Source organism: Athene cunicularia (assembly GCF_003259725.1).
Source record: "Athene cunicularia isolate RWA chromosome 3 unlocalized genomic scaffold, athCun1 chr3_part1, whole genome shotgun sequence".
In the NCBI taxonomy this organism is placed as follows: domain Eukaryota; kingdom Metazoa; phylum Chordata; class Aves; order Strigiformes; family Strigidae; genus Athene; species Athene cunicularia.
Window position 1 is genome coordinate 67,283,869 of NW_020799097.1, and position 26,086 is coordinate 67,309,954.

General features: G+C 38.5%; 1 protein-coding gene across 4 annotated transcripts in view; it reads right to left on the reverse strand.

The window, feature by feature from the left end:
* The window catches only part of ARID1B (AT-rich interaction domain 1B), a 302,045-nt gene that overhangs the window by 21,609 nt on the left and 254,350 nt on the right, over positions 1–26,086 (reverse strand). For 2 of the 4 annotated variants that reach the window (XM_026844505.1, XM_026844504.1), the window contains exons 8-12: positions 23,937–24,088; positions 16,332–16,441; positions 15,435–15,593; positions 9,232–9,441; positions 5,641–5,845 (exon numbers count right to left, since the gene is read on the reverse strand). In XM_026844505.1, coding sequence (XP_026700306.1) covers positions 5,641–5,845; positions 9,232–9,441; positions 15,435–15,593; positions 16,332–16,441; positions 23,937–24,088 — 836 coding nt within the window. The remainder of the gene's footprint in view (positions 1–5,640; positions 5,846–9,231; positions 9,442–15,434; positions 15,594–16,331; positions 16,442–23,936; positions 24,089–26,086) is intronic. The other 2 variants (XM_026844507.1, XM_026844506.1) reach the window with 1 other exon arrangement.

Consider the following 26,086-nt stretch of genomic DNA (forward strand, 5'->3'; position numbering starts at 1 on the left):
GAAAAGAAAAGAAAAGAAAAGAAAAGAAAAGAAAAGAAAAGAAAAGAAAAGAAAAGAAAAGAAAAGAAAAGAAAAGAAAAGAAAAGAAAAGAAAAGAAAAGAAAAGAAAAGAAAAGAAAAGAAAAGAAAAGAAAAGAAAAGAAAAGAAAAGAAAAGAAAAGAAAAGAAAAGAAAAGAAAAGAAAAGAAAAGAAAAGAAAAGAAAAGAAAAGAAAAGAAAAGAAAAGAAAAGAAAAGAAAAGAAAAGAAAAGAAAAGAAAAGAAAAGAAAAGAAAAGAAAAGAAAAGAAAAGAAAAGAAAAGAAAAGAAAAGAAAAGAAAAGAAAAGAAAAGAAAAGAAAAGAAAAGAAAAGAAAAGAAAAGAAAAGAAAAGAAAAGAAAAGAAAAGAAAAGAAAAGAAAAGAAAAGAAAAGAAAAGAAAAGAAAAGAAAAGAAAAGAAAAGAAAAGAAAAGAAAAGAAAAGAAAAGAAAAGAAAAGAAAAGAAAAGAAAAGAAAAGAAAAGAAAAGAAAAGAAAAGAAAAGAAAAGAAAAGAAAAGAAAAGAAAAGAAAAGAAAAGAAAAGAAAAGAAAAGAAAAGAAAAGAAAAGAAAAGAAAAGAAAAGAAAAGAAAAGAAAAGAAAAGAAAAGAAAAGAAAAGAAAAGAAAAGAAAAGAAAAGAAAAGAAAAGAAAAGAAAAGAAAAGAAAAGAAAAGAAAAGAAAAGAAAAGAAAAGAAAAGAAAAGAAAAGAAAAGAAAAGAAAAGAAAAGAAAAGAAAAGAAAAGAAAAGAAAAGAAAAGAAAAGAAAAGAAAAGAAAAGAAAAGAAAAGAAAAGAAAAGAAAAGAAAAGAAAAGAAAAGAAAAGAAAAGAAAAGAAAAGAAAAGAAAAGAAAAGAAAAGAAAAGAAAAGAAAAGAAAAGAAAAGAAAAGAAAAGAAAAGAAAAGAAAAGAAAAGAAAAGAAAAGAAAAGAAAAGAAAAGAAAAGAAAAGAAAAGAAAAGAAAAGAAAAGAAAAGAAAAGAAAAGAAAAGAAAAGAAAAGAAAAGAAAAGAAAAGAAAAGAAAAGAAAAGAAAAGAAAAGAAAAGAAAAGAAAAGAAAAGAAAAGAAAAGAAAAAGAAAAGAAGAATGCAACCTCTTGAAACTCCATTAATATGAGGCCTGACATGCTCTCTAGGATATCCCTACCTTTTGCCAGAAGCTACAAATGTATACTCTAAAGTAAACAATGGTAAGGTTACTGAAGGTTAAGTACATTCACATACTTCGGAGTGAACAGCTAGCCGCCACGCTGGGAAGATAATTTACACAGCACGAACCCCATGCCCCAGTTAGGGCGGTCTGGGGCCGCTGCCTGCAGCAGGGCCCCCCTGGGCAGGCATGGCTGCAGGCACGGGGACACCTCTGTCTGTCCCCCATCCACCCCTCCCGACCCCTTGCCCATCCATCTTCTGTGGGGATTCCCTGGCTGGCCTCATGACACGCTCCATGACATCACCTGCCTGCTAATAATAGCACTTCAGTCAGCCACCCGCCAGCACGGATGGGTTTGGTTACAGAAACACTCACTGAATGGCTGTGCAGTGTGTCGTCCCCCCCATCCCTCTCCCCAAGTCTTGTTTCTCTGCTGCCAAGGAAACACAGGGAACACACTCTTGGCAGGTGCTGGCTCCCGCTTTCCAACACAGGCGCACAATTTTCCAGGTTTGCTGTAATGAAATCTCTGTTGACATCAGGGCCAGCTGCTGAGTGTTACTCAGGAGCATCCTCAGCCACACCACTGTGGCCATCCGGTTCATTCAGTATAGGATAAATGCTCAGTCTGGAGTTTTGAGAGTCATGCATGCTTGCAGCTAAGAATTTATAGTGGCAGAGTACAGCAATGAAAGATAAATCCTTCATGCTGAAAATTTGTTGAAATCTGAAAATGAATTTGTTTTCTGGCACCCATTAGTAGTCTCCAGAATTCTTTTCTGTTTAGAACCTGCCACACAGTTTATGCATATTTTGGTCAAAACTTAAACACGCATGAAGGGAAGAGCTTTTTGTCTTTGCACCCACTTCTGGAAAGCCCTAGACCCAGAAGGATGCTTATGAAGATCTACAATGCCTCTGTCCCTAAGAAGGGATTTTCTACGTGCAACAGAAGAGCAGTCAACAGTTGACATAGACCCAACAACCAGGATGTAAGGACAACAGGAGTCCTCTTACAGCTAGCCTGTCATTAGGCATCTGCTGCTGGTCTTCACTGCTGATGGCATTACCTGACCCAGACAGATTTAAGCTGTGATACAAAGGCCTCAGCCTACCACAAGCATGTCTCCAACTTGCACAGCCTCAGAGCAGGGCAAGCCAGACTAAAACACATTCACGCCTCCACCTCTCCCTGGGCATTTTATGAAAGAATAAAAGAGGATCTGACAGTGATATGAAGCCAGAACATTTATTAAAATAGGCAGCGAATCCTACCTCTAACACCTTGGCTACTGTACAAACCTCTGCTGAACAAAGCCAACTAGTCTGTCACTTTGCTGCTCTACTCTCACTCCTTTTTTCAACTTTTTATAATTGCTGACACTATCCTGAATTGCACTGTACATAGCACTAAATTATTCACTCCTCTACATACCATTTACCATATTAATGAAGTTGTAAAAACCAGAAGTGATGGGAGAATCCCAAATACAGTGCTACAAGCGAATGGACTAACACATGAATCCAGACCACTGACTCGCAGGCCCCCGAATTTACACATCGCATCCTTTCCCTGACCATGTTCTTCTATAGGAATCTCCTCACTATGGTTGTTGCACTGTGTTTCCTTCATGATTGCATTCTAAAGGTTGTCTGTGAGGCAGTCACATAATCACCCCGTGGAATCAAGACATCTGCAAGAACTGTTTTGCCCTAACATGCGCTTCAGCCTGCTCCCACCTTGTGTAAGATCTCCCTGGGAACTACATCGACATCGGAACTGGATTCTTCTCTGTACCAAGAAGGCTGCCATCCCCTGTGTATTCTTATGAGCAATTGAAATCTTTAGTTTTAAAAGTTCTATGATGATCAGCTGACTTTTCTCTCAAGACACTGATTTCATAGCATCAGCTGGTTAGAACTGGACAAAATACAACACCCTCCTCCCTCTGCTTTTTTATCAGCATTCACTTCGGCTGTAATACCGTAACTAGTTCACTGCAAATGGATTTGGCTTCAAAGTGGCTCTGCCCACACCGAGCTAACTGCACAACAGAGGCTAATGGTTAAAGCAAGGACCTTTGGAGGCTACTGTTTCCTGTTGTATTAGGCTCCTGTTCCCTCTGAATGCCAAAGAGTATCAGATTATCTAAAGTACGTCTACAACTCTACTTCTTTTGTGCAGTTAAAATGTTAATGTTGGTATATACTAAAGGAAAAGGAGCAAGAAAAAATAGCTGACTATTAAATAGAACAGGCTTGTACTCTCTGCATCATCTATACCTCAGCGGGATTTCATGTACTAAAGCTGATACACACTGGGAAAGCCTTTCTCCATACAGAAGTGCAGTCCCATTCAGTGACATGAGCTCTTTTCTCACCAACAAAACAAACTTTGAGATCTTTGCTTGCTTCCCCCTCTTGTAGTCTCTATGTCCTGCTGTGTTTTTATTTTAGAAAAATAGTTTCAGTTCTCCTCAGAGACAGCTTGCTTGAATGTTACGATAAATTTAAACTTGGACTTTACCATTTTCATCTGTAGCTTCATGATGCAAAAGTACCCTGTGATAGTGGCATGTCTGACATTTCTATTCCTTTCTTTCAGGTTCATCTATTTAACTAATTATTCTTCATCTCAAAATTCAGCCAATTTACGGTTATCATCCTCGAACTAACTACTAGGAAGCAGTGCTGGAAGGAGAGGCGCAAGGGAGGAGAGAGCAAAGCAAAATACTCTTTCATTTTTAGTACTGCTGTTCAGTTTTAGAAACAGATGAATTTCTTCTTCACCATCCTTAACAAGTCTAACAGTTGTAGCTCCCCTTACCAACCTTCCCAGGAGGTGACAGCCATGTCCAACATCTGTTATTTTTTGCAGTAGTGCACATTCAGGACACTTTACGTTCATTTCAGACAGACAAACATTTGGACTACAGGCTTCACTTCTAGTACCAAGTGTTTTTGTGCATCTTCTAATCTTGTGTTGCAAAGTAACCTAGTTATCTTCTCTATTAAACAATCAATGCTGGGGTCCCTGATAACCCTAGGTGTTAACAAGGTGGAGGAAATATTTAAGTTATTACACACAGAGATGTACCTAGGAAGATTTTAGCTGAACACTTCTCCAAATCCTTACACCGAATACATCAGGCTGAGGAAGATTTAATCCTTATTGCTATCTTTTTCTGTACTGACGTGCTATCATAAGAAATGATCTTATAAAGGCCATAACTGTATTAAATGATTATAAAGTCTTTGCTGTTTTCTAGTATTCATGATAGGATACTGGAGCCATGCAGCCTGCAAACTGCCGGCAGAGTTCCTGACTCAACACTTCCCATTTTCAGCCAGTGAACTGCACTAACAAATTTTTTAATACTTTCCTAAGACTACCCTCTAAAGCAGGAAACTGCTGTAAACATTCCAGGAATTACAGTCTCTTGGCAGTAACAGAAGGTGGTCTGCCTAACAGAGGGTAGTTCACAAATTTCGTGAAATTACTTTGTTGGTCAGAAAAGCCTAATAACCAGGAAATCAAAGGAATTTTTTCCTCTTCCATGGGTGGTCCAGAAGTCAACATCATAGTCTAATACTACGTACGCCTCTTTCTATACACTTGTTTCTACTTAAGAATCTTCCTGACTTGAGTATCAATCATGACTCAAATCTTGAGAGTCTTAAGTTAAATGAATTTAGAAAGAAAACTGTGGATTCAAACACCACACCATAAATGCAAAAAGAACAGCCAAAATAAAGCAATTCCAGTTCCAATTTTTCAGATGAGAAGATAAAGACAGTGATGCTAATGACTTATCTGACATACAAGATTAGCAACAAAAGAACAGACAGCGTGCCTCGCAACTATGAGGTCTGGCAGTGGGGATACACCATACTCTCAGCTCTCTCCATCTGCCACACATTCAGTGTGAGCTGTATCAGAGCAACCATCTGAGACCCACTGATCAGTCCAGCATCTGCCATCCTGACTCCAGCAGAAGTTTACTGACCAACAGTTGTGTTGAAACTGGAGCTTCAGAGTCATAGCAAGGAAAGAGCAAGTACCAGAATCTGATCTTTAAACAAATAGTACCTTTACTAGCTCCTTTTAGTACTTTTATAGCTCCTTCTAGTACAGGCTGCCTCCTGTCTTACAGCACAAGCATACCCGTGCAGAATGCTATTCTTTTGTGCTAAGCCAATGTAACTCTGAACATTAAGGTTATGCTGGTGCACACATCCTTGTACGTTAGAGTGAGCAATGACAAACTAGACAAGACTGCGGATGGCCCTTCAGAGTTAAATCTGACTTGACTCAGGAGCTAGCTCCAAGTTTGAAAACAAGGTGCCAACGACATTTATCTTTGTCGTTTGTCCAGCATTAGCAAGACATGCTTCCAAATACATAAACTCCAACCTAGTACCTTTTGCATTCAAAAAATGGTTGTGTAAGAGGCTGCAGTTTTTTTTACTTACCAGGAGATGGCGGCTGAATCTTAGGTTGTTTCTTAGTATCTCCAGTGCTGAAGACTTCTGGCGGGGGCTCCTCCCCTCGCTCAATCTTGCACTCGAAGGCAAACAGGTACTGAATGTATTGTTTTTTCAGGGAGCTGGCTGCGCTGCTCGAAGTGCCAACGTTCAAGGTGGTTGCCAGCTCACGCCACTTCTTATTTTTATTAACCTAGCAAAATAAATGGCAGAATCATTGGTTTGCAGCAAAGTGGTTTGTTTAAGTCAGGAGACAAAAAAAGAGGAAAAAAAAATTTTAAAAAGCACTTAATGTCTTGGTTTACTTTTTTTATTTTCCTCTTTTAACTAATGCTCATTACTCCCACATGCAGTAACGCATAGACAGCATTTACATTTATAAAACCATTAAGGAACCTGCTGATAGCTACATAAAAAGCTTTGCTTGTGGAGAGTCTTCTGCATGGTGCATCTTTTAAATGCCTTGTGCTCTTCCAGGGCCTGTGCTCTCAGTTAGCAATCCATCTCCAAGCAAATTCATGCTCATTCTCCCCCTCTCTGACACCCACCCACACCCACCCCATTCTAATTAAAAAGCAGCGTCTAAAAACTAATTTAGAAAGCAATAACAGTGTTATCCTGCAATTTAAGTGTTTGAGCATTGATATGAAAAATAAATTTTTCTCCAAAATAGCCACCAGCTGCCAAACAGTTTGGCCTGTAATATTTGGTTCGAGTCCTTTCACTTTAGGGCGTCTTGCAGGGACAGATCAATAATCCTTTGGCTAAATGAGAGGCAGAGTGAAGGGAGGCCCCTTAATTAATTAAGGCAGACTTCAAGCACACAGGGCTAGTCCAGCAATACTCTGTATTACAGTGCTGACTGCACAACTCCGCTGTGAGTCTTGTTTGCAGTGTAAGGCTGAGAATACTGAAAGACTCTCTTCATGAGTTCCTCAAACACAGCTGATCTGTAATAACAATGAAGTTCATTTGTCATCCTGGATGATGCCACTGGCTCGCTCAGCTGTACCACTCTTAGCAGCCAGCATTTTTGCTGTAATACCTGATGCCCCAAAGTTCATTCAACCAGCTGTGCAATTGCTAGGTATGATCCAAGGAGGGGAGGCAGCACTGAAATAAATGTCTGAGCATCTCAGCTTTGGCTGGGGAAGAATCCTGATTCCATGATGGCTGCTACTTGCCCTGAAGCCTGAGATTTTAATGACTCCAACTTAACTTGTATAGCTACAAAGGTTATCATTAGCCATACTGCTCCTAAGGCTGTGTGCCAGCAAAGGAAACATTTTTTACGTTTCTCTCAGCGTTTAATAACACCATAACTGCTGCCAGTCAGCAAAGATCTTCTGAGGATAGCATTAACAGCAAACAGGTTGGCATGGCTCTGCTAAGTGTTTTTATTTCTCTGGTACATCCTGTAAGAACCCAGGAGTTAAAGGAGTCGAGATTTTCATAAACTGCCCCTGTTGAGGCTTGAAATCCAGTTACACAGCCCTTTGTGCCTACTGACTTACAGCTAAGTGGTGCGTAATGAACACATTGCATAATGCAAACAGAAACATTCATGCCTAAATGCCCAGTATATTGGCATTTAAAAGACGACTGCCAACAACCGGTCTGTTCATGTTGGGACCCCCTCAACTGCAACAGTTTAGACAGAGAACATGCATTTGCTGCTGCACAGCTCCATTCCCTGCCACCCTCCGGGCCAAATCATGCGATGTGGAGTGCAGCAGTTGGAGCAACGTCTTTTTAGGAGAGCATCCCACAGATGCATTTAAATAAACCTCAGCAAGCAAAGCTCTGTACCTCTCAGTATCCCCAAACAGATAAACATGGTGATCATTCATGTGGGCACACCAGCAAAACCAGGGGCCTTTAAGTGTCAATTTTTACCAGTACTGAAGCACACACATTTGTAACTCAAGCTCTTTCAAAAATCAGTCTAAGAGAACAGTATCTATTCTTTGGCAATGCATAATGTCTCTCACTGCAAATCAACACTGAGTATTCCAAAATAAATTTCCATAATAAGCAAACATGAATGACTCTCTAGAATATCCCATCTGCCCCCCACCTTGCTTTATTTTTGATGCTAAGAGTCATACTATGGGTACAATTGTGCTGCATGAGGCAGAGCAGCTGCATGATACGATTTACCTGTAATAAAGTTTCTGAGCTAAAAGTAATCAAATCTTTATGATGCTGGGGGGCATGAGCTGATCACTAAAAATGTCAGGATAACATCTCCTACCCATATACAGCATTTAACAACTGGCAAGGTGAACTACATTAGGTTTCTCTGCCTTCCTTTAATAACAAAAATAGCTAAAATCTCTGGACTTGAAGGGCCAGTGATCTAATTCAGTACTCAAATCCTATGTTGTGAGGTGTACTATTAAAAACAGCATTGAAAATGGTAATTGATGTTGGACATTTCTTTCTTGAACCAACACATAGATTATTAAAATGTGTTCTCTTTCTGAAGATCTAATTTGTTTGCCTTATTTTTGAGTTCAGATTTTGTAATTAGTGTAACGTTATATCTATTTAAATATTAACTACTTTATATTAAATATTGCATATACATATTCATCTCCATAGCTATGTTTAAGACCTCATCTTGCAACATCCACAAATGTTCTTAAATCCACAGAAATTATGGGTCTTGGCACTTCACAGTAGCTTCTAGCACCCAGCCAGTGACCCCTAGATACAAGGGATGCTTTGTGACAGCATCAGGCAAGGACCGGTGACTTCAAATACCAAATCTGAGGCTGCAAATACCGACCATTTTCTTCTGCTTTCCTTTTTGATGGTGCTAGACAATGAATCATTTAGTTTTGCTCTGTGGTGGTCAGTCTTACAGAACTCACAAGTAATTTCCAAACGTCCTTTTGCAAAACTTCCGAGAACACAAACCAAAGCTTCTCTCTCCCATCTGTGACTTTTTTATTCTCAGCTCTTCCCACTTTCATGTTCCTTCATCTCAGTTAAGTAATTCACCTTTTGCTTGTAATTGTTATCTTTGTAAGGCAACCCAAAATATCCTGTAAGCATTTTCCAAACACAGGGAAAGCACAGGCTGTGTCCAGGAAACAAATGTACAGTACAGAGACACTCATGGATGAAAAGTCTGGGATGAAGGACTGTGTTTCAAGAATGTATGTGCTACTTCTCTGGAGAGATAAATTGATTTGTCCTGGAGGCAGTACCCCTATCTGGAAAGGATGGATTTCAAAATCTTCTTTTTTTTTCAACTCTATCATCTGTTTCTTACTTGTAACTTTGATCCAATGACCTTTTCCTCTTCTCTTAGTGGCACTGCTGGATTCCCCTGAACAGGTAACAATTTCATTTGTCTATATGAATGGTCAATTTTGATTCAAACTCTACAGTTTTAGGGCAATTATGCAGTCCAAAATGAACTCTGGACAAATACTGAAGCACGAAACTCTGTTTTCTTCAACACTGTTGTTGGGGCTGAAAATGTAATGTTGTAATCAACAGGAAATACTCTTTAAAAACCCCAAACGTATTGCCTTTTCAAAAGGTTCACTTTCAAACACTATTTCTCACCTGTGCTAAACCTCCAATCTCTTTGACGCAGACATAGAGCCTGAAGAGGTCCAGGGGCTTCTTGCCCACAGCTGGCAGACTGGCCACAGGTGTGCCCCTCTCCTCCATGAACGTGAGGTACCGATCTACCCACATCTTGCGCTCTGGCTCATTTCCTAGCTCATAGACTTTAGTGATCTTCTCTCCAGTTGTGGTAGAGGAACTTGATTTCTAAATCGCAAGAAGAAAAAAAAGAGTTGGGGGAAGGGTGGGAGGGGGAGGGAAAAGAAAGTAAGAAACTCACAACATTGAAAAAGAGAAGATGTCAAACAAACTAAAGCTATCACACAACAGTCAGGAATGAAGGCTACTAGTTCAGGCACAAACAGTACATTCTGTCCATATACGGAAAACTCAGCTTTTTAAATAAAGGGCCCAAACTCCCCATTTTCGTATTTCTTTAACTGATATGAACTTTGGATCCCAGAAGGCAAGTTCCTGATGTTGCCTCGTGTCATTTTAAGAATAGGTTATCTCTCACACAGTGCTTCTTGCCCACTTATCTCAAAGTGCTTTACAAGCAATAATTTGGGTAAAATTAAAAACAAGTTTGTCCCACACAAGTTCACACAATCCTAAAAGCAAGCTGAATCAACCCTCTCCTCTTTGCCCCAAAAAAGGTCCAGAAAACCTGAAAATGTTCCTCCAGAACAGGAACTGCACCAGAGTAGCCTAAAGCATGAATCATGGCAAACTAGTACACCAAGCAGTAGTACTCTCTTTAGAGAGTTATGCTTTGCTACCTTCTTCACACCATCACTGGCCAAAAAGCAAGATGAGCAAGAGTGCCAAAGTACAAGGGGACTGGTGGCAATACTCTCTGTGAAATGCCAATTAGCTGCCTGAGCCAATAATGCTTATAAGTAGCTATTTCTCTCCTCCCTTGAAAGAGGACAGATGATAGACATCTCACATGTCCTACCTTCCAAAGAGAACGTGTAGTATGACCTGGGGAAAACCAGAGATGCATAGCAATCAGAGCTGAACCATCAGCTGGAATAGTGAGAGGTGGAAAGAGCAGAATTCTCTCTCACATGGCAAGAAATGCAGGAGTGAACCTGTTTTCCTGCTGCTAGTTGGGCTTTACAGCTAATGAAAGCTCATGCTATCTTGATGCCCTTTTCTTCTCTGTGTGGAGACAGCAGAAAGCACTGAAGCTTCTACCCAAGCTCTAATAACTTCTCACCATATCTCTTCTCTGCAATATAACCCTCTGAGCTGGGCTCTGTGCCATGTGTGGATGGGCTACACCCTATGTGAGCTGCCTCTGATCTGACAGCAGAGAGGGGCTGCTGCTACTGTAGGAAGAACCTCCTGCTTGCAGAAGGTGAAGCAATTTGCTCAGCAGTGGAAGATAGGAGTCGTTCAGAATTAAACACAAGAGAAAAAGATTGATATAAAGCTTTAGGAAAGGAGCCAAATATGTGAAGGGAAACATATCCTCTATGTCTGTATAGCAAAATCCTAAACTTTGTTGTTGACTGCAACAGACACTTCTTTAAACTCATCTAGTCAATCATTCTTTCCCTCCTTTGCCTTTTCCTTACTTTGAACAGGAGACAGCACTATTCTGAAGTAAACAGCAACTTACTTCTATTTGAACATCTCTAAAGAAGACCCTATAGGGCTGTACTTCATGGATGCTACAGACCACCCACTTTGTCCATGTCCCCACACAGCACTGGTGAGGACTGGCACTCAACACCATGAAAGATGCAGTGGGGTACCATCCAACTGCCAATGATTTTAAAAGCATTGCCACCATTCATCTTGCATGTTAGCCTGGAAAATATGACAGTTTCTGTATCTCCCTCCAGCCATTAGCTGGAACTTTGCAACACTGGAGGAGAGCCAGGAGAAAAAAAGACATGAAGCCAAGGGGGGTGACCCAGCAGTTCCATGAGCCATTGCTGTTCTTTCCACTGAATGAATATTCATTTTAATTAAATAAATAACCTCCTGTAAAGTTTTCTGCCCTGCTTCCTGATACTGTAACTTCTTCTCAGTAGGCCTTCCTACAGACAGATATTATTACCTTTCTTTCTTAGAAATGGGGTGCACTCCTGAATTTACCTGAGCCAGATTCAGTTGTGCTACATCTCCTACTAAAGTCAGAGCCAAGGCTGAATTTGTTTTGCTAATACTAAGTGTCTGGCAGGAAAGTACTTAGACAAGGGTCCTGCAGATAGTGCAATGAAAGTACAAACTGATTCTGTAATAGAAACCAGTTTATGCCAATTATCACTTGCTATGTATCTGGGTGTTTAAGAAAAATCAGTCTAACTCTTTTCAACAAATATCCTTGTCAAAGGTTTTTTTGGGGATGGGTGGAAAGAGCGAAGTAGGCAACTCATGTTGCTACTAATTTGATTTTGTAGTGAGAACAGATATATGATCACATAGGCTTGAACAGCTGAATAAATTGGGGGTACCCCAGTATCAACTGCAGTAAAAACAAAGTCACTCTCCGCCTCATCAGCATTAATTTTAATCTGACATTTATGATGCCACAGAACTCTAATAAAAACAAAGGTCGGAAATTTCAGCTTTTACCTGCAAATTTTGTATGCGCTTGTATTCTAACATATGAGGCAACAAAATACTTTCTATTTCACTTTTATGGTAGTTCACGACTAAGAATGTTCAGATTTACCAGTTTTATGTTTTCATTTTTATATGGTAATATTCTCTTTTTCAAATCAGATCCAGAGCAGAATGGAAACAGTTAAGAATTTTTCATTCTGGGTTTTTCTACTATACATCCTAAATGATGGTGCTTTTCAGCGGTGTGGCAGCAGGCTCTAAAATGACAATATAATCTGAAAACTTTTCACATCTTACAGAAGGTAAGAAGTGTTACTTACTGTGTGAGCTTTCAGGTTGTCATGCTTTGTAAAATGGATGCAATTTTCTTCTAAAATGAAATGTTAACTTTAGAAGAATGCACTGGAGGGAAGAATGCTATTCCTCAAGAGTAAAGATCTTTTTATCTTCTCTATTTTTATAAATGTAAACATATAAAAATGACAGATGTGTGCAAGCCAGTCTACAAACAAACAAACTTCAGTTCCACATGGGCAGGTTCAGCTGGAAGCCTAAATTTGCCTATAGGTAAATGTTAACCCTCAGAAAATAAGAGTTTATTACAAAATGATCTTATTAGCAGATTGTTAACTAAAGTGAGTACACGCCAGGCAATGCTGGAAGAATACAGATCAGGAGCTTTTCTTCTGTTAAACCGTTTGATAATGTTGGTGATAAAAGAATGCTAGTGGAAGCCTGTGGCACACACCTTTACCAATTTAGTTGTATCCTACTCTGCCCTCAATCCCCAGCACTCTTCCACACTGTATGACTGGCTGTTTAAATGGATGATTTAAAAAAAACCACCAAAGTTTGTGGATACCAAAGCCAATTCCCATATTAAATCCACTGAACTCATAATTTATTTTCAATACACCTGTTAAAACTGTGTTATATACAGACCCTTGTATAGTGAGTCTGCAGAATCCTTCACTGCAACACAAATTTCTGTAGGAGTTCTTTTCACATTAAGGCAGTGGGTAGTTGTTTCTGTACATATCTTTAAGCATCTGTATTTATAGAACTATCTACCATTCACTTCCCCACTTCAATAATTTGCCAATATTATACTTATTACATAGACCTATTTTACTACAGAATGGAGTGTGCATACAGAGGCAGGAAAAACTGCTGAAGTCCAATCTCTGGCAGAGGCTTTTGCAGGACACAATCCTCTGTCAAGTTTTCCTCCTGAAGGACCCTGCAGACCCCTCACAGCTAGCACCACAGAGATATAGTACTATTCACAGGTGTATTCACTGTCACGTTCATGGGTACCTATGGACAGTGAACAGCATTTTATGGGGTTTTCATCATAACCTACTGTTTTATTCATGTTGCAGCAACCCTGCATAGTTCACACCCGCAGTTTAAATTTTTCTTTTAAAGAATTTTAAAGCCACCTCGCCACTCTCAGGCATGCACACTATGTCCCAAATTAGCATAGCAGAAGTGTCCTTCTACCAATGTACCTGAAGAGCCCTCAAAACATAACACTCAACAATTCCTTCTTCACATTTTCTCATGCCTCACTTACATATAAAACTGCTGAGAAGATCCACTTAGAAGGATCATAGGGATACTGTGAAGTGAATTACAGACCATATTCACCCTTGCCTTTATCCTCTGCTGGAATGGAGAAGGTGTAGCGCATGAAACAGTTTGGGGATTTAATGAACAAATTCAGGTTGTTTTCAGGTGTAATGAAACACCTGCAATCAACCATTCCAGTCTATGTCAGGCTGCTGTTGAAGTCAGTGAAGTTATCCAATACACTGACCTTCATAGGTAAAAATGGACCAGCTAATGTACAGCACTTATTTTTCTACTGTTCCAAAGCACTATTTATCCGTATCTGTGTACCAGGAAGCTAACTGAACCTAACTAAAGATGCAGCAGCATTTGGACAGGAGGGCATCCAGAAGAAATTGAAAGCACAAACTTTCACCATTTTTTTTTCCTACACTGTAAATTGGTATTTACATGGAAAAAACTTCACATATGTTCACAATGACTGTAGAACTTTTTATGCAGTTTATGCAATGAGCTCAGGAATGCATTATCATTTGGTAGCCTTGTAGAGGAAGAATTTAATGTGTTAGCCTGTGCAATAACTCTTGCTTTCCTCCAGAAAACCACCCAAACAAGCAATACCCAAAACATTGCTACAAAACCAAGAGTTTTTGGTACCACACTTTCAGAAATGCTGTTAAGAAAAAGATGAGACTTTGTGGGAACAAGTAACACCAGCTGCCTTCTGAGACTCAAAGTTGCTGCCAAATAAACATCAAAACATTAAGGTGGTGCACTTCATGCCATGCTGCCCCTTTGCTCAGGGGATTCACTAGATGTCTAGATTTTGAATCTTTTTCCTTCCAATTGGCCTTTCTCTGTTTGCCCTGAGACATACTCATCAATATATCACTTTGTGAAAATTGTTATCAAAGAACTGTTGCTAATTTAGGTGCACATTAACATTGGAAAACAACCTTTTATATTCCTTACAAGACTATTATTTCAGTATTTTTCGATAAAGAAATTATGATCATTATTACTTTTGGCAAAAAGAAAGGAAAGAAGAATAATTTATATTTTTCTGATTTGAAAAAACAAAGCAAAAATGACCAAAGCAAAAATGACCAAGTGGACATTTGCTCCCCACAGGCCATATCAGCTTATGCCTGCGTTCTTTTTTTCTATATGTGCATATACATTTTCTGTGTGTATATATACACACACACACATATATATATATATATATATATATGATGAAATTATTTTTTAGCTCCATGCATCTCTCAGGTTTTTCTTGATGACCTGTATGATAACGACTAAACATTATTAATCTAAAAAATAGTTTTCTAAAAACATACAAGTATCAGTTTTTTTTCTACCCACAGTCTGAGTTATTTCAAAATAGCAGAATGACACAAATCGGAAAGAATTTTGGTTTAGACTGTGCCCTGATAACCTAATGATTGTATTTCCAAATATGCAATTCAAAACTAGAAATGTTTCAACAATATACATGGCAGCTTTTGCATGGTGCTAAGTCTACAATTTAAATATTGACAGGTATTAGTTTCAATAGAGGAGAAGATTTCTCATTTTGTTTTGTTTTTTTCCTAAACAATCCTAGCAAAGACAAGTGCAGCAACCAGAGTGAAGTCAGTTGTGTGAAGGAGTTTGGGCCCAGGAACAGAAATGGAATTGTCCTTAACAACACAGTTGGCATGCTTGGAAGCTGATGCATTACAAGAAGGATGTTTTCTTCACAACAACTGCTGTATTACCAGACAGCACACTTGCATGATGCACGCAATTTTACTCTTTCTTATTTCAAAGTACTGTTGGGACAAATTTTGCCCTTGGATAAGCATGCTCAGGCCCCACTGAAGCCAGGCAGTGGAACTTACAGTCATGTGTCCGAGAGCAGAATTTGTACCCAGTGTTACAAAGAAAGAAAACTGTTTAGTGGATAAATAATGAAGAAAAGGAATTTACAAAACAAACAAGCAAGCATTAAAATATAATTAATTACAAAAAAATAAACAAAAACCAAAAAAACCAGAGCCACTTACAGGGCTTGATGGAGTCTTTGGCCAGCCTGGGCTGCTAATGCTATCACTTTCATCTCCATGAAATGAGGAGATGCTAGCAGAGCTTGGGGACATTGGGGAAGGGACTGGCAGGTTGCCTGGGGTTGGGGGCTGAGAAATACCCTGAGAGCTGTAGCTATCCTGTGGTAGAGGAATAAAAAAAAAAAATATGACAAAGGCAGGGCAAACTTTATTAAAAACAAAAAAAATACATCCAGTTTAACAGACTGACCAATTTTTATATATAAAATATATATAAACAGAGAGACACATACAGAAAACACACACATATATAAATATATTTATATATATATAAAAGGTATTAAAACAACATTGTTAATTAGTATAATTTGGAAAGTTTGCTGGATGCTTGGCTGAAGTCACTAAGCCACCATGCTTATTTCAAGCTCACATGGAATGCTAAGCATGGGTTTCCCCTTATGAAAGAAAGAAAAAAAACAAGCTGTTCACCTTATTTTACCAAATAAGGCAGGAAAGCAAAATATTAAAGTATGTTGCTGCTGCTGAGGCGGCCAAAACAGGAAGCTATAACTGAAGGCAGAGAAAAATGGCTGCAAGTATTGAAACCAGGCAAGACCCTTCTTCCCCACCCACATGGCACAGCTGAATCCCCACGCAACTTTTGGCTTGGGTTGCTTTGCCCCCGCAAGTTAAAATGCCGTAAGAACTAGTAACTTTCAGATCCACACAATGAAGGAAAAAAAGAAAAAAACAAAAAGAAAAAAACAAAGAGATTGCACGTGAATGGAAAGGCATGCAGGAAAGAACAGAAGTGGGTAGGCCAAAACCAGAAGATGAAGGACAACACAGCAGACTTCTGCGGGCTGAACCAACACCACGTGCAGAGGTGGTAAATACCTTTGACTTGCTCTCGGGCTGGGGGGGTCCTTCTTCTTTGCCATCTGCTTTGAGAGGAAGGGGTAGTTTGGACTCACCAGGTGTCATCATATCTGCAAGACCCATAGGTGCTAATCGAAAACAGGAGAAACAGTTAAGCACGACTATGTTTGGTTTTGTGGGAAAAAACATGCTTCCTGCTGCAAGATTGTGGTGCCACGTGAAGCAGAGGTTATCCCACCTCTGTCCTGTTGTACTAGCATCCGGAAACCTGGAAAACTCCTCAGTTGAAGTGAGGAAATAGAAGAGAACGAACAAGGTGAGAATACAAGCACCATGCAACAACAACAACCACCACTTTACAGGGTAAAATTAATTCTTCATGATGCTGGTGGTCTTTGACTGTCTCCACATTTGACTACCCCATTTTAACAGAACAACAGTCCATTTTAGTAACTACTGCACCTTCCCTTTAGCAACAGACAAGTGTAAATGAAAATGATGCACATTTTGCTTGCAATGTTGAATTCGAGAAAAACGCTGAATTTCCCAGTTACATCTGTATTAAGGTTGGTGTCCAGCAGATAATTCCTGCCCCTACTGACTTCAGTATGAATGGCTCAGCCACTGTGAGCCTTAGCTACAGAATTACAAGCTGTAAACTCCACTCTGTTGGAGATGCAGCATTCAACTTCTTCCCCTCCTGCCAAAATGAGGTGGGACTATAACGAATGCACAAATGTCTTTCTCTGATTATGGCACGCAGTTGCTTCCCAGGGGTGTGAGGAGTTTAAGGTTTTTTTTTATTTGAAGATGCAAGTGCTAAGTATAGTATTATTGCTGCAGAGCTGCTGGATTCCTGGATTTCTAGAAAGCTGCAAGAAGAAACATTCAGATAAATAGAGAGAAAATACTGGGCAGAGCAGATGCTAGAAGGTGCCATGACACTGAATCAATGCAAATAACCAGAGAACAGCAAGACACCAGGTGATTCTTTCACTGCAGAAAACCATGTGCACAGCATTTGTGGAAGACTGGATTATCTTCCCTTCCTTTACCTTTTTTCTCCCCTTCATGCCCTTCTTTCAAAGAAGGATCTGAGATAAGAAAAACATAGGATAGAATAACCTACAAGACAATAAAAAGGAAAAAATACATACCCCAAACGTATACATTTTAAGAATTGACAAAGCATCATTGTTTAAAAAAAAAAAAAAAAAAAAAAAAAAAAAAAAAAAAAGAAAGAAATCTGATCATTACCAGACTAGCGTGCCTCTCTGCAAAATGACAATGCTGGCTTGCACTAGGCAGCAGGCACACTGCATAACAAGCCAAAGATAGGAGGGGGAAAAGAAGCTTTAAAAATACTTCACAGATTGCCCACTACAAAATGATTATTGCACATATTCATGTATTACTATGTTTTAGAAAATAATTAGTCTTAATTACAGCAGTGAGAGCATGAGCAGGACTCTGGCGAATATGCTGGCAAGCTTTGCAGTGCTAATTTGCTAATATCTTTAGCATCACTGCAGGTTGAGACTATGGGTCTGCCAAAAAAACCTACCCAGCCGTGTGCCATGTGAGTTTACAACTGTATGCTCAATATACAGCTTTGAACTACGGTGTTTTTCATGGGCACATTTCCTTGTTTTTTCAAAGCACATTTGTAGCCCAATCAAGCCCTTAAAGTCATCACAACACATAAATCATAATTGAGATTAAAAAAAAAAAAAAAAATTACTTGCAATACTTAAGACTTCAAGAATTGGAACAAAAAGCCTTTTTCAAGTGATGCAGCTGCAGAGAAAAATCTATTGGGATCAGCTAAAAATGCTGTTATTTTTATGTATGTGTGTGAAACCTCAACAAAACAGCCAAGCAATATGATACTGGGAAGCCAGCATCCACTAGGCATTTGATTTGTATGCATTTTGCCCTTATAACTGTTTGAGGAGTTGGGGCAGCTTGTGACCATTATGAAGTGAAGAATGGCAGCCTAACACATTTTAGTTTTGAATTCCACAGATTAAAAAAAAGTTATTTTTCTTTTAGAGATTTTTTAAAAAATGTATGCACAAAATGGTCAAATGTATGCCACAGTCTGGCTTCAAACTGGAATGCAAAACTGTTATACAAAATCCATTTTAACAGTTAACACATTTCATGCTGTGAAAGCACTAAAAAAGAAGACTTAGTTTTAGTTTCAAAGCAACCAAAGATGACCCTTCCCCTGTAAAGCGATTTTAGAGAGGTCAAACAAAGCAAAGTTAACAATCACACTTCTTCACCAGAATTCTGCATGGCTAAATCCTCTGCTGATATCTCACTGTTATCTAGGTTGGCACACCGTATTCTATTACAAGGAATATAATAATTGTGCCCACTCCTGGTAGTCCTGTTTTCATCAGAATTCCCATATAAAATCTCTTTTCCAGAGAGATTTAAGTTAATACCTCATGTAAAGGGAAAGTAACTCACTCTAGTCTGCAAATTACCACATATATTCTGACTATTAATCAAGTTTAGAAATGTAACAATACTGATTCACATTTTGGCTTTTGAATATTTCTTCTTGGCATATGCAAACATAACTATCAGGAGTTGGAGACAATTATGAAAAAAATAATAACGTTTCCCAAATTCTGTTTCACTTTTTGTTGTAAATTATTTAATTCATCTACATCCTTTCTTTCTACCTATAAGAGGAGAACTGCAAGGATTTTACTAGCAAATTGCAAGCTTGTCTAGTTTCCCTATAGTTTTTACCTAGGATGTTTCCACAGCTACTTTTCCATCCACTGTTGAAATGCTGTTTCATAACTTCTTGCAAATGTACTCTCCAGCGATTTGCAAACAGACATTCCTTCACTTTTTTTAGCAAAGTGGTACAGCAAGAACATTGTTTTGACCCCTTCTGAGCAGTGAAATACTGTTATTGTCACGAAACTGCTAAAATAAGACATGGCCTCTTTCTACACAGGTACTAATAATTCTGTGTGTGAAGAACAGACCAAAGGATAAAACATTTTAGAGAGGAGGATAACAGGGAAATCTTGACTCAAAAAGAGTTGTAGTGTACTGTGAATAGGTTTCAAGTACTAGCCTCTGGCTTATTATAAGAATTTAAGAGCTAGAATGATTTCAAAAAGCGGGTATGGGTCAAGGTCCTGAATTAACTATTCCATGCTGAATTTAATGTACTCAAAGGCAGATATTGACATGAGCAAAACTGTAGCAAAGTATTCTTTTTTGCTAAAGGCTGCTCTATCAGTCCCAGAAGATGATGAAATACAGTAGGAGTAGCAATACACAAACATTGTTTTTCTCTTTATTGCTAGTGCAATAACAAATCACACTCCACAAAACAGAGTATTACATCCTTTGTAAGGACATTCCTTCCTCCCTTCCACCCCTAGCACTCTCAGTCAAAAAAAAAACCAAAAAAAACCCCAGCAAATTCATGACTCGTGAACTTGGCAAGAGGATCCTCCTCACTGCTTTTATGCCCACAGGAAAAATGGAAGAGGGACAGCAGCACTGCCTAATGTCCTGCCTGAATGACTGTCTGCCTCTGCGGAAAAGCACAGCCCAGGGCACACGGGTACCTTATCTGAAAGGGGAGAGCGGGCCACCAAGGACCTCAGCACTGCACCTCCTTTCTGCCTAACAAGTCTTGTCCAAGGGATGACAACTGCATGTGGTTTGGGACGCGGGCATCTCTGTGCCAGGAACTGGCTTGATTTACAGTCACACAATGACCACTGGATCATGGTCATCAGCTGTTTGAAGCACAGGTGATGGGATACTTCAGCTGACATCCTCCAGAAAGTGTATTTCAATGTGCATTATGTAATAGCTCATACAAAGATATGCATTACAGCAAAAAAAAAAAAAAAAAAAAAAAAAAAAAAAATAAAACCAAGCTGGAAAACAGAGAAAACCAATTAAGGTTTCTAACAGATGTTTCACATTCATAAACATGATTGCTTTTTGTATCAGAGGTTCATCCAAATGAAAGTCAAATATATGTATGAAATGGTGTTGTATCTATTTTTGTTATTTTTAAGAACATCCTTTTAATTCCTTTAATCCAAATAACTTTTCCTAGATCTTCATGTTTTATGTTAAAAATACATCGGGAACAATAATACCAAGAAAACAAAAGATTTCAGGAGGACCAACGCAGTGAAATTAGGAAAGGATCCTGGTGTCAAGTAAGGAGATTAATGCCTTTTTACTGTTTTGTTTGCCTCCAGAGGTAGCAAAGATTGAGTGCCAGTTTCTGTGAAAGCACAAGTTCGGATCTGTGAGATCCAAGCTCTCCATGTAACTTCTTTTTAAAGATAATTTTCACTAGAATTAACAAGCCTCACAGCATGAAATTACTATTTTATTTATGTTTGGCTTTCTAAGTTTCCTTTTACTATATGTATTTTTAAAACTTGAATTTAAAAAACAGGGGAAAAAAATATCTAAAATATATATGTGAACTCACATAAAAAAAAGGATAGCGGAGGTTATACAGTTTCTCTGCATGGCAGTTTGTTCCATAATTGTAAAGGGATTCCAGAACTTTTTCTTGAAGCTTTTGTTATTGTTGTGGATGGGATACTCTATCAGAAGGATCTGTCTCCTTTGATCTCGTAATTTCTGTGTTCCTGAACTGCTCTACATAAGCAGAAGCTGGCACTCTGTTGTTTGATCCACAGTCACTGACTGTTGAATACCAGGATGCATAAATGCAACATGATTTTCATTTCAATTGTGACATTAATTAAAAAAACTAAAGAAAAAAACCCAACAGATCAAGTGGTAATGAGTTTTAAGTACTCCAAAAAATGTGTGGCAAAACCAGCATTATACTTAGCTGTACTGAAGCTCCAAAACCATATGAAAACAATTACATGAACATCAGCAATCTTCCTCTATTTTAGAGCAAAACCTAAAAGTGTAGTTGATTAAAATGAATATAACCAAACCCTACCTTCCTCCCTCAAAACAGAATAGCAACTACACTCTCCAAAACCCAGACAACCAAGAAAACAACTCCCTCTTGCTTACCTTGGTTTTTCATTGCCTCTAACTGAAACCACAGTTGCCCATGCTCAGTGCATGTGAGCAACTTAGCTAGTGCCCGCACTTCACTCCATCAGCAGTCACTCAGCTGCATTTGTTTTTGGCCATACACACTGACTGAACCCTGGTTTATCCGAGAGACCTGTGACTTTACAACAGTGAGGAAATAAGGTTCAAGAGCCAGAAAGCTGAACTGGTCTTTGTGTCACAGTTTTCAAGCCTGTAAGTAGTATCACCTGCAAGTTCTCCACCTCATCAAATGCAGGGCCAGAGCTCACACCGAAGTGCTCCCCCTGCTCAAGACATTACCATTTTAAGTACTGTATTTACATTTATCTTAAGCTCAGCCCTTCATTTCTTTGACCTAAACAGAAGGATGTCAGGACATGGGGAAATGCAGCATTCTCACTGCATGTGCCCCCAGCAGTATATTCCCACCTAATTTTCTCTTTTTATTTCCCGCTCCTAGCAACAGGATCTGTGTGCTCTTGGGGGCCGGCTGCAAAAAGCGATCTAGATACATGTCTGCTCACACACAGAGGAAAAGAGGTGCACTGAACTCCTCTAGTTCATCTCATACTTACTTTCCATTGGGTAATCTTTGAATTAATAAAACTGGAACAAAAGAAAACCTCACAAATGCACTGGCAGAAAAAACCCTGATAAATGTTTAAATTATTAAAAATCCAATATTTCAGAATGCATAACACAATAAAAAGAGTATGACTACCCCATACAAAAGACTGCTAGGATAAATGGCCTTGCATTGAACAGATTTCCACTGTATGAAATAACGAATGGCTGAATTATCTGAACAAAAAAACCTCTGTGAATCTTCCTTTAAACTGGTTATTCCTCAGGAATACATAAATCTTCTTAGGCAGGGCACTCTGCCATCTGTTTGCTGTTGGTTATTTTTGCAGCTCTGGGGGCCAAAGGAAAAGGGGGAAAAATTACTTCTGCTAATAGCAAAACAGAATTTATAGCACAGTTTCAATGCTCAGAAGTAATTTTATTTCAGCAAGCCAGACAAAACACATAACTACACAAACAAAACATAATATTACCTGGGACAGCTCTGGTGGGGGAAAAGCAAGCTATTATCTAATGGTCTTTTCAATAGCTTTTCCCTCTTCATCTAGACAGTCAAGTGTGCTGTCTGGACTAACCAATGGCTTCCAAGTCAGCACTGAAAAGGCTCCCTTTTTTTTTTTTTTTAAAAAAAAAAAAACCCAACTACTGATTAACAGCTTCCTGTTTCTTCTGCTAACCAAAAATGTTACATAATACTCTTAAAAAATAAGACACTATCAAGTGTCTCAGAAGTTCCTATGTAAAGAAACTCTATGGACATACTAGACACTAGAATCTCACACTGGCCATTTTCTGTCCAGGAAGCAGGGACATACAGAATTGACAGGGAAGATGGGGAAGGAGGCAAAAGATGAAGGAATGAAACACGCTAAGCAGTGCAGAGAGGAAGATACCAAAACACAGGCTCTTGGTAAGATACAATTAAAGTAGTAAGGCATCTCTAAAGAAATAAACAAAACCAGAAACAGTATCAAATCACTGTAGCACGACCTATCCGGCTTCCAGAAAAATTTCAAACCCCCCAACATTTCAAAAAGTGCTAATGTAAAGCACGCACAGAAACTCCATGACTGGAGTAAATATTTGGGAGAATTCACTTTAGGGTCTCCGAAACTCCATCCAAACCCACCCCAATCAAAGAAATGATCTTTACTGGTTTTATCTTGATGAAGGAAGGATTGTTACAAGTTCAATCTGAATATGGACTATAAAAATCCCAAAACAAAACAACCTTCCCCCCCACATTCACCTGCAGAGAACCACATTCACCTGTCTTCACAGTCACACACAAAGCTGCAAATAATTGCAAATTCACAAGTCATGATATGAAGGGTAATTCCAGCAGCTACACAGAAATATGCTTTTTTTCTGCAAAAGAAAGCTATGATTAAATTTCATATACAGATATTTAAATAAGTAAATTAAGAAACCCTATATATGGTTATATGAATTTTGGAAACAGTAAATATGGCCTATGTTTTCAGAACAGAATAATTATTTTAAGTGCTCAACTTACAGCATCTTCAAGTCAGAGCTGGTGCACATCTCTTTTTTTAAAACCAGTACTAGATTAAATATCTGAAAATGCAATCTTATGAAGTAAGACACAGAAAAGCAACAGCAGCTTCTTAAAAGATGAGGTTTTTCTCCTTCCCTCTCTTGCAGACACATATACACAAATATACATATACTTGCTAGTCAACACCTACGTCAAACTGGGTCCGAGTGTTGCTGGAACCGTTCAAAACATTGTACTCATCTACATGCTGTGCAAAAGAACTTAATGAAAAATGTATGAGTTATTGTACACAAAAATGTGAATACTTTAGCCTAGTTTCAAACCTATCCAACAGGGGTGAATCAGATGAAGAAGGCTATCCCCCTGCCACCAGCCCAGGGCTGGTACCGTTAAGCAGATTTATGGAGGAAGGCCACTGCTGAAAGGTTACCCACCATTAACTGTTGAACTGTTCACCATGTTAGGTGCCATGCTGTAAGGAGGAGCCTGCGGGTTCATCAAGCCAGAGCTGTTGTTCATCGGCTGAGTGTAGGGGGAGCTGGATCCCATAATACCACTCTGATTCATGGCAGGAAAATTGCCTTGCCTATGAGAAGAAAGAGCACACACACGATGTCTCATTACATACTTCATTGCTGAAGATGCTGTAGTTTGTTACAGAGTACCTCTTCTATTGTTTGCAAATAGCTAAGGAGAAAGCACGCAATTAGTTCATTTTACCTACATGGGAGCTTTGAATTAGTCTTGAATTAGTTACTGTATGTGAGACAGAACTGGACTGAACACAAATTTCAAGAGATGTATACACTGCCTTTACATGTCACAACCAATCAGCAGAGAAATACAACTTGTGTTATTTATCCTATGAGTAGACAAGTAATGTGATTGAGTTAAAATTAGAACCTAGTGTTGGCATAAAAAAAATAATCCAGTGAATTGTCATTTTGACCATGTAATAGAAATCCCTACCTGCCATAGCTTAAAAAACAGTGAAATGACCACAACAAAAACGGGTACCATAGAATCTGTTTCAGATTTCTGTATCTGATGTTATCACATTGAATGCAATGTTCATCTTTTGTTCATGCTATCTATGTCTAATCTTTAAAAAAAAAAAAAAAGGTATATACTACACTTTGCTGAAACAAGAAACCTCAGCAGAACTGGTTTGGTTTTGAAAATTAATCACATACCTGTAAAATACTTTCATAACTGAGACTTAAGTTTGTCTGAAAAACTATCCTAAATGAAGCTCTTACCTAATTCTCCACATCTTCAGACCAAATATTTGTGAAGGCTAAACCTTATCTCCTCTAAGTTCTAAAATTAAGTTCTAAAAAGTATCTAAGTATCAAATTCTATAGATAAACTGAGGCACATAAGGAAGAAACTAATCCTATCTAAGTAAGCAGAATAACCTGATGCAACTTCAAAAATAACCTTTTATTCTTTCAATCCATAATACAATTATCTGCCTTGATATAGTTGAAGACTGCACATGTTATGATATGGATATAGATACAGATTATACACAGAAAATCATATATATAAATAAAAACACATGCAAAAATATACTTACTTGTATATTCATAGCCTACATAGGAAAATACAAAACTCAGACCTGTTTCTTCAATATACCCCCTGTAAATTTATGCTGTTTTTCCAAATAAGGGAGACAAGAAAAGAAGCAACCACCCTTTTACATAGTTTTGGTACCTGACAGCTTTTTTTTTCCTCACAAAACCCAAAGCATTTAATTTTATCCCGCAGGCAGGGCAAGCTGCATGTCCTGGTAGCAAGACGGAGTTTTGGTATAAATTCTACTTTTCATTATTATCCAGAATTCAAACAAAACAGACAACGCCCAAACCAACAACCCTGAATAACTTCAATGGCTTCTTGTCTTCTCCAAACTCATGGAAGATTTTTAACGCAATTGGTAGGAAGGGATTTCTTTTTTAGGAGGTACAGGAGGAAGACCATTAAATCACTATTTGGCCTAATTTTTCTTGACACATTGTGAATTTCTTCAAAGGAAAAGAGAACATGTTATCTAAATAAAGCATCTTTTTCCAAGTCAGTTTTGTCCTTTGCTCTCTGAAGACAAACTTTTCTTCACTCTTGCAAAGAGGCAAAGGCTTTCTTTTGATATGAAGGAGACAACTGCCATACAATGTCATTTCCCTGATGAAGCTTGCAATGAGTAGTGGAGGGAAAAGATTTAAAATGCACAGTGCTGCAATGCTCCAAGGGAAAATTACAAAGGGAAAAGAGAAGAGCGGGACCATTTGGCATCAACTTTAAAAGATTTCAGTCACACAATCAAGCTTTTCTTATGTAAATACTTTATCTTAAACACCCCCACCCCCCCTTTTTTAGCTGAAAATTGCTATATTTCAACAAATGCAGTTAACTGAAAAGTTCTTTCTATGCTGGATAAGCAAGATCCTTCCTATTACTGGATAAAGTTACTAGTGAGCATGAAGAAAACGTGCAAGTGCATTTCTACACTTTAAAAATGAAGTAATAGATTTTCAAAGGTTCTTTTATGGAGTAAGGCTGGGATTCTGGAAAAGACAGAAGT